General features: G+C 37.2%; 2 protein-coding genes across 3 annotated transcripts in view; both read left to right on the top strand.

Annotated features, from left to right (window-relative positions):
• The window catches only part of polr3b (polymerase (RNA) III (DNA directed) polypeptide B), a 26,227-nt gene extending 22,577 nt beyond the window's left edge, over positions 1-3,650 (top strand). For both annotated transcript variants that reach the window (XM_016455330.1, XM_016455331.1), the window contains 5 exons: positions 640-743; positions 2,132-2,298; positions 2,863-2,976; positions 3,121-3,294; positions 3,414-3,650. In XM_016455330.1, coding sequence (XP_016310816.1) covers positions 640-743; positions 2,132-2,298; positions 2,863-2,976; positions 3,121-3,294; positions 3,414-3,543 — 689 coding nt within the window. In that variant the 3' untranslated portion in view covers positions 3,544-3,650. The remainder of the gene's footprint in view (positions 1-639; positions 744-2,131; positions 2,299-2,862; positions 2,977-3,120; positions 3,295-3,413) is intronic.
• Positions 3,651-6,446: 2,796 nt separating this feature from the next.
• Positions 6,447-9,617, top strand: part of rfx4 (regulatory factor X, 4) — a 19,796-nt gene continuing 16,625 nt past the window's right edge. Inside the window, exons 1-2 of the mRNA XM_016455315.1 lie at positions 6,447-6,644; positions 9,123-9,209. Coding sequence (XP_016310801.1) covers positions 6,602-6,644; positions 9,123-9,209 — 130 coding nt within the window. The 5' untranslated portion in view covers positions 6,447-6,601. The remainder of the gene's footprint in view (positions 6,645-9,122; positions 9,210-9,617) is intronic.

Here is a 9,617-nt window from a genome sequence, read left to right on the forward strand (position 1 = left end):
TGTGTGTGTGTGTGTGTGTGTGTGTGTGTGTGTGTGTGTGTGTGTGTGTGTATAAATATAATTTTTTTTTAGATATATAATTTTGACTACCCAAGTTCTTCTCAAGAGCCCAGATTTTTCTTTTCTTTTGCTTATGGATTTATCGCTCTCCTTAGTTGAACCTTTCTTTGTGCGCTCTATGGTAAAGGGGAAACTATGGGTGTATAATCCCCTTCTCACTGTCCAGCTAAGCACCTCTCCTCACTTCCTGCCCCTGTTCTTCTCTTTTATCACTTGCAAATGGCCCAATAATGTGTTTGCTCTGGCTGCGGGAAGAGTGAGGAGCTCCTCCGCAAACATTTACACTCTCACTGACTGCTTTGGACCACTTTCACTGTCCTGCAGTCTGAATTTCCAGTGGTTCCACTTCAGCAGACCTGAATACGTCTGCTTTGTAGGCCTTTGGACTAGATGAAAGTTACACAAACCTCACACTTTCTCATCAAGCATTTGTTTGTGACTGAAATCACTCAAAAATCAATTAGTTTTATGGGAAAGGTCAGCTCTGACAGGGTAGAGTTAACATTTCTTGCAGACCATTTGAATATAGGGATGTCTTTGACATAGCTTTAGTAATATGGGACATTTTTTCTGTAACAGGTGTGTGTGGATTGATCGTTCCTCAAGAGGACATGCCCTTCTGTGACTCGGGAATCTGCCCTGACATCATCATGAACCCTCATGGTTATCCCTCCAGAATGACTGTACGTCCTTTCCCATCATAAAATTATATGATGTTTATATTTGAATGAATTTACCTGTTCCAGAGATTACACTTTTGTGGTTTTATATAGAACATTTAAAGAAGCCATTAAGTAAGATTCATAATTAATATTAAACTTCAGAATTGAAAATATGCTTTGAATATTTCAGGATTTAATTCAGATGCCTTATTACACAGCTTTCTAGAATACTTTCTAGAATGCCCAGGCAACTAATGAAAATCAAGATTTAAGTACAGTATATTTATGTGTTAATTAGCCATGTAATAAGCAGGACAAAGTACTAAAGCTGGCTATTGTGCAGTAAATACATATTCCTTTGGCAGCTTTTGCAGGAGATTTTTAAATCAAATACTTCTGGCTCAGATTTTAGTGTGTGTGTCTGTATTTTTGTTTTTCTGAATGGTCTCATAATGCACACTACCATTCATAAGTTTGAGTCTGTTTTTAAAAAGTTTTTTAAAAATGTTTTTGTTTCTCTTATGCTCACCAAGAATGCATTTATTTCATAAAAACCTGTAATATTACCATTTAAAATACAATTTTTCTATTTTAATATATTTTAAAATACAATTTATTCCTGTGATGGCAAAGCTGAATTTTCAGCAGCCATTACTCTAGTCTTTGATGTCATATGATTCTTCAAAATCATTCTAATATGCTGATTTGGTGTTCAAGATGTTGAAAATAGTTTTGGGATGAATAGAATGTTCAAAAGAATGTCATTTATTGGAAATGGAATTCTTGTGTAGCATTATAAATGTCCTTGCTGTCACTTTTGATAAATTGAATGCATCCATGCTGAAAAAAAGTATTAATTTCTTGTGTATATATATATATATATATATATATGTATATATATATGCACTCCCCAAACTTTTGAATGGTGGTTTGTTTATTTCTGAAATGTTTGCTCCTGTTTACCAAGATCATCAATGCTTTAAATGCTTAAATCTCCAAATATCAGTTTTCAGAGACATTAATTCCCCCACGCTTTCTAATTTTGAACTCTGTGTTTGGGTGCACACAGCAGGCCGTCATATAGGAAATTGTTTGAACTGAGCAAAAGATTCCTCTCAGTGACAGAGAGGGGTCAAAGATCTTCCTGCTCTTTCTGTGAGTGACCTCAGTAAAGGCTACTGTCGTGCAGCGGTGCGCGACCTCAACATGATGTCACACTCACATTCACCAGCTGCAGTGTTAGGAAGGGAAAACTGGGCCATCTACACTGCTGCGGGGGGGGCGGGGGAGTTATTAGTTGCCTTCAAGGAGCAATTGAGCTTGTATCACATTAATTTTTAGAATGTGCATCAGTCTTAGAAAACAAGCAATCAAATGAATAAAATGAGCTCTGCTCTGTTTTACTTCAGGTTGGGAAGCTGATTGAGCTATTGGCTGGTAAAGCAGGGGTGCTGGATGGACGTTTTCACTATGGCACTGCCTTCGGTGGCAGTAAAGTGAAGGACGTGTGTGAGGATCTTATCCGCTATGGATACAATTACCAGGGCAAGGATTATGTCACCTCGGGCATCACAGGGTAAAAACTGTTCTTTAGCATCACTCTTGTTCATTGACATATTTATATTTCACCAGTACAACTTTGCTGAACAGTTGGGTTATTAATGCTTCAGGTTACACTTTACAATATGGTTTCATGTTAACACATTAGTTTTAGTTAAAGCTAACTAACAATGAAAAATACTTCTAACACATTTATTAATCTTAATTTTAATTTCAAAATGTACTAATACATAATTAAATCAAAAGTTGTATCTGTTAACATTATTTAATGGACCTAATCTAACAAGAACCAACAAAAAACAGTTTTTTTATTAATTAACATTAACGGAAGGATGAATAAACACCACAAAAAATATATTACTCATTGTTAGTTAATGTTGGTTAATGCATTAACTCATGTTTACTAATGGAACCTTATTGTAAAGCGTTACCATACTTAATTTAATATTGATATTAATAATTTTGAAACGAACAGTTACGTTTTATATTTGAATATTTATATATTGCAAAAATCTAATGAGTTTTCTTCTCTGTTGCACATTACTGTAATATATATATTTTTTTGGTAATTGGCTCTTAGGGAACCTCTGGAAGCCTACATCTACTTCGGTCCAGTCTATTATCAGAAACTGAAGCACATGGTGCTGGATAAAATGCATGCCAGAGCACGTGGTCCGAGAGCAGTACTCACTAGGTAAGAAATGCAAATATACGTGTTCTCTGAAATTTGATTTGTAATATTTATTCATTAGGGTAATAAATTGTTTATTATTCTGGCTTTTATTTTTTATTGTAATTAAAATCAAATTTAATTGTTTTTAATTTTATTGTAATGCAGGCAGCCCACAGAGGGTCGTTCCAGGGATGGTGGTCTCCGTCTGGGAGAGATGGAACGAGACTGTCTCATTGGCTATGGAGCTAGCATGCTGCTGCTTGAACGACTGATGATCTCCAGTGATGCTTTTGAGGTGGACGTGTGTGACCAATGTGGCTTGCTGGGATATTCAGGATGGTCAGTATAATCCATTACTGTAGTGTATTTTTTTTTTTAATGTTATTTCAGTATCAATAATAATGTAGTCATAAGTGCATCAAAGGGATTTATTAGTGAGAATTTTCTGTTTATTGCAGGTGTCATTACTGCAAGTCTTCATGCCATGTGTCGTCTCTACGAATTCCATATGCCTGCAAACTGCTCTTCCAAGAGCTGCAATCCATGAACATCATCCCTCGCCTCAAACTGGCTCGATACAACGAGTGAAGGCGAGTGATTACAGCAATTCGCCAAAGCTTTACACACAGAGGAGTGATACAGTATTATTAAGGACTGCATAAAACATTTGTTTAAGCCTCACTTGAAACATGTTCATTTCATTTTTGTTAAACAGCTTTGTGTATATATATATATATATATATATATATAAAAAGAAGTGCCTGCTTGAATGTAGGTTTTTTGTTTTTGTTTTTGACTTGAAGGGAATAAACTGATTATTGGCATTTCCTCTAGTTTACAGTATGTATGTGTGCTGTCTGAAATATGTAGATTTCTTTGTTTCAGTTTGCCTTCAGATTGGTAAGGTTTGCTTTACAATAAACAAATAAATAGTAAAGGTAAATGATGAATAATGTGTACATTTTGTTTTTGTTGCATCTCAAGACATTTTCTTTTTTTTAAGAGCGATGATCAGAAAGTATTGGGGGTGGAAGTATTGAGCAGTCTTGATGAAGTGTTAATTTGACAACACTGACAGCAGAAAGGAGCTTGTTGTTACATTGACCACCTTACCACTTTGCTGCTTTTTTTATACATCCACTATTCAAAGATTGCTCCCACCCCCCAAGCAGCCGTGGAAGGCTTTGATTGGAAGAATGCATCTCACATCGGTAGAATGGGCACTGCCAGTGCGGCTCACTCGCTGGTTGGGGGGGGGTATAAGGGTCTGAGGGTGTCTCTTTTGGCCGGCTGCACCTGTCCTAGCTAATGAGGGGCTAATGAGACTGAGGGTAGATGAACAGAAAAAGGAAGTCTTCTGAGGGGACGATGCAAAGATTGCCTTCCTCCTCCCTCCTTTCCTTCACAGCCTCCATCTTTAAAACTGTAATTAAGGAAATTTTCAATGATGTTTGCCTCTCTCTCGCCATCCACTTCCCAGCTTGTTAGAGGTGCTGGTTAATCCATACAGTTTCAAATGAAAGCTGGTATACTGGCCTTTAGATGAAGCTTCTTTGTTTCTTTGAAGATTTGTAGTATTAGTTCGGTTTTATTTTTGGTTTACTTATTTTTAATATGAGAGGTACGCTACTGTCAAACATTTGGAGTTATGATTTTTTTAGTATTTTTAAAAGAAATTATAATATTACAAGTCATAAGTTTTCTATTTTAATATATTTTAAAATATAATTTATTCCTATAATGGCAAAGCTGAATTGTCAGCAGCCATTACTCCAGACTTCAGTGTCAGTCAGATTATCATTCAGAAATCATTCTAATATGCTGATTTGCTGCTGAAAATACTTGTGCTGCTTAATATTTTATGGAAACTAATGCATTTTTTTCTGGATACTTGGATGAATAGATTTACAACATTTATTTGAAACAGAAATGTCTTTAACCCTACTTTTTATGAATTTAACATGTCCTTGCTGAATAAAAAGACTTATTTCTTTAAGAACAAATCTTACTGACCCCAACCTTTTGAACAATAGTCAATGTCTAGACAGCAAACTGGAAAACTGAGCCATAGCATAGCCGCTGTGGACCAAAAAACAGCTGTTGCCAACAATGGACAATAAGCAAAGATGCTATGCTGTAACAACTGATGGCTCAGTGTTGGTTTGCTTATGGCCCCCAAAAATTGCATTGCATTAGACGATAAAATATAAAACCAATGACATCTGCAAAGAAAATTAACTTTAACTACTTTGAAATTACTTAGAAGTTCTCAAGTTCACACAGGTGAATATGTATGCCATCTAAGGATATTTTACACTAACATTTGACAACCAGAAAGTGTCCAAACTCGTATATTTCCATGTATATCTGTTGTTTTAACACTTAAAACTTCCGTTTTCAACTAAATGTTTTGCTCAATGTTCTTTCTTTTAAATAATTGGCAGTTGGTTTGACTCAATGTTCTAATCTTAAATTAAGTGTTTAAACACATTTTGGGGGCCACCGTACATTAGTTCCATCCAAACCTCAAATGACAAATATCTCCAGCTGAAGTCCTGCCGCCACGCAGCGAGGAGCCCGTCGTGCCATCCTTACGCCTGCGCAGTCGATAGATGTAGGAGCGAGCGTTCCTCTGCCATCCAGCAAGTGGGGAGCAGTTCCACCATAATCCCCCTTTCTCCTACTCACTCTCTCTTTCCCCCGTGGTTCCATTCATATTCTAATCACAGCTTTCCCTTCTGCAGTTTGTAGGCACTCCATCAGAGCCCTCCCTGCCTCAGGCTCCACACTTTTACTTCCCTCTTTTGTGGCCGCACTCTCCTCTCAGCACACTAAAATAAGGTTGCTTCAAGGAGAGAGCGAGAAGGGGAGGGGGTCCACCAAACTTTCTCTTTCCAGTTTTGCCAACGGCCTTAATGGGCGTTTGGTGTCAAAAGCATCCAAAATGACGATGGAATGCATTTGCGTGAGAGTTCGACGTTTTTTGCATCGATTTTGAATGAACGCAACTTCGACGCTCCCGTTTCCAGAGCTTTGGAGTTGAAGACATCAAAAAAAAGTTTTGCAATGGGCCAAAAAGTGGCCCTTGGATGGAGGACTTTAAAACTAAAGCAGTGGGGGCAGAGTGTGTATGTGCGTGTGAGGAGAGGGTACGAAAACGTATTAAATGCTATAATGGGAGACGGGGAGTCCACAGTGCTGGGTTTGCGTAGATCTAAGCCTCTTTTTTTTCTGGGAAGGGAGCTTTTCTTATTCAAAACAGCCTCACAAAAGACTTCCAGTGAGCCTTGCCACATCCCCATCTGACTCGAAGCCATTCATCAGCCTGCCGAGCCTATCAATGACATGTCCCCCATCAGGGCTCCTATAAAATCAGCCCCTTTCCCATGAAACATCAGCAAACATTTTGACGGCTCTGGCTTTTCCCCCGCTGGATCTCTGGAGTCTGTGACCCCCCCTCCACCCCACCCGCTCCTACAACCCACACCCCCACCTCCATCACCACCGCCACCCTCTCCACGGACCTCACATCTTATCCATCTCAGCGCCGGGCAGTTCTCTCGGAGAGACAGAGGGAGCTGAGGAGGGGGAGTCCTGCACGGAGCCATTTTCTCAGAGGAGCCCCTGGAACGTGCATGGGAAAAGGATGCATTGTGGGCTGCTGGAAGAGCCTGACATGGATTCCACAGGTTGGTTCCTGCTGCACCTCCGTGACATCGGGACGCTTGGGATCTGGGCTCTTTTGGAACGCGAAGCGGGCCTTGGGATTGTGTGACCTGAGATTGGCATCAGAAAAAGTTATTTATCCTTCCGTCAGGGAAGCTCTTGTTCACCAAGAGATAAATTGGCATGTTTTTAATTGCTCAGGATCGGTGCTCTTTTGCTGAGATTATTGTTTTACGTGGTTTTGGGATTACGTAAAGTGGACGGCAGTTTTACGGAGTAGCAATGTGACCTTAAATTTTGGTCACAGTTCTGAGTTTGTCGTCCAGTTTAAAAGTTTTATGAAAATGAGGCACCTGCTCAAGCCAGGTTTTGACTTGAGTGAAACTGCACTCTGTACTATTGGTAAATATAAAATTGCTGCTTCTGAAGCTATAAACACTGAAGACACCATTATAATCTGTACAGAATATTTAGATAACAGATGTTATGCTGTAGTGTTTTACTAATTTTGTTTTTAAAACACGTTCCATGTGGCTTCAAAAAGCAGTTACTCAGTTCAATTCTGTTCAATGCAATTGTTCTAGGAAAACAATTAGAAGTTAATTATTGAATATTTGCTATATTTAAATGACGCTTTTTCACTCTGATATTTAATGCATGATTATGAACGATCTCCGATCAGTCTCGCCGTTAGATTGGATTTAATCCAATTATTTAGAGCACTTAAACTGTTCACAGAGCAAATAATTCAATTACAGACTGAAAATCTGATCTCAGTTGACTAAGCCAACGCTGACAGAGATGAATTAGTTTCTGAGAAAAAAATATTTGTTGAGCTTCAAAATAACAGCTGCAGATTAATAATAATAATAATACTTTTTAAATTTAAATTTAAAATAAAATGTCAGCAAAAATGTAACTAAATTGTTTAAAAAAGTAATAATAATTACCAATTGGTGGCGTTCCAAATAATGTATTATTGCTATTTTAAAAAGTCAAATAAATAGTTTAGACAGCTTGTTATTGTCTGGTGTTATCACTGATAGTGAATTTTTTTTAATTACTTTATATATTTTGTAATACAAAGGATATTACACATTTTAAGTAAATTTAACTTGTTTATCTTTTTCTCCATCTGACTTCAGATTTATTTTGCCTCTCAATAAGTCACTATAAGGAAAGCTTGTAAAATAACCAAACTTAAGTTTGTTAAGAACTTTAATTAAAATAAAGATAATAACTGGCCTTAACCCAGTTATGAGACATGTGTGATAGGCTACTGTCTGGGTGTTTTGCTTGATTGTCTCCTGTTGAAACTAATGATGAGGATTTATTAGGATTATTATGATGCATCAAAACTGGGAACTTTTAAAGAATCTTGAACTGATTCAAATTTTTTTAGCTCCCAAACTATGACGTGTAATCCCTTGAGAAATGCAGATTTCAGTCTTAATAATTTCATCAAATCAGAATGAAATAAGTATAGTTTAATAAAATCGAAACTGCTTCTTGCTTTACACCTGCCGTTTGAGCAGTGCGTTGTCTGATGGCTGTCAAATAACTTATCCAACAAAAGTTTTAAGTCTCATAACTTACACTATAACTTCAGCCGCCATCTGATACATCAGCAGGCTGTTGGTTTCCCAGTCGACTCGCAGCCCTGGCAACCAATGCTATAGCGACCGTTGCCATGGCCCGTGCGGGAAAACATGATTGACATAAGTTCGAATGGAATTATATTATAAGCGTTTCTGTTTTGTGATGTAAGGACACCAGCCGGATTACTTACATAGCAGAAATGAGAATGGCGCTAAAAAGGTTCTGTTATGACGACAGCGCTATGGAGGAGCGCGCGCTTGTAATTCGCCTCGTGAACAATGCGGGATTCCTGCAGTTCTGCTAAAAACATTTCGAATAGAATCCCAGCTGCCCAAAGATCCGCACAATCGATTGTAATTGAATTGCACCGTCATTATTCTGCCCCTCAACTCTATAGACAGTGGCTGCAATAACGCACAGCCACGTTTACTGATGTTTATTGCACTCCCTCGACCAAAAACTGACAGTTCGTGTGAACAATAAAAATTATTTGGAATTCACAAATGAACAATTACAGCTCAACGCTTTAGCAGTTTTTTTTTCAAGCTGTGGTGGGATAAAAACTTAAAAAAAAAGAATAGTTAAGTTTAGAAACCACAGCGCGGTCATGCACCTGTTGCTTCTGCTGATGGGAATTACTGAGATAAATCATATGATGTTAAAATTTAGGCTATGTTTAAATAAATAAAAATAGAATGGTGCAGAAAATAATAAATGAAAGCTAAATGAAACGTTTGTGGGTTTAATAATGTTGTAATAATGTGGTTTTTAATTTTTCATCTAAGAAAAACGAGGACATAAAAAGGCTACTGTGAAGACAGCCATATATAGGCTATGCTTACAATAAAAAAAACAGTAATGTAAATATATATAGCCTACATAAATATATTTTACTTTCGCAGAGAGCTGGATTGAAAGATGTCTGAACGAAAGCGAGAGCAGGCGCTTCTCCAGCCACTCTTCTATTGGAAATATGTCCAACGACGAAAGTAAGTATTAACGAATATTCATGAATAAATTAAATGAAACTATAAACTGCATGAAACATGAACAATTATTTCAAGGGAACCTAATGTGAGTGTTATGACAGAACATGTCTTTAAAAAAAAAAAGAAAAAAAGACTTAAGACACCTTTATTATACAGTACACTGTATATCACACTTTACTTTATATAATATATCTGATGCAAAAGCCTCTAAGTGCCGTTTGAAATTTTCTTCTAAAATGAGCATTTTTTTAGAAGCTCCTTTTATCCATTTATCAGGCTCCTATGTTTATGTTCAGTTATTTCACTTAAATGGCAATGAAAGAACCTATTCTTTGCCATTGAAGTGAAATTACTGAACTTACACATAGGAGCCTGATAAAAATGCTCATTTTAGAAGAAAATTTCAAA

Source organism: Sinocyclocheilus anshuiensis, unplaced genomic scaffold (genome assembly GCF_001515605.1).
Source record: "Sinocyclocheilus anshuiensis isolate Anshui unplaced genomic scaffold, SAMN03320099.WGS_v1.1 scaffold571, whole genome shotgun sequence".
Lineage (NCBI taxonomy): Eukaryota > Metazoa > Chordata > Actinopteri > Cypriniformes > Cyprinidae > Sinocyclocheilus > Sinocyclocheilus anshuiensis.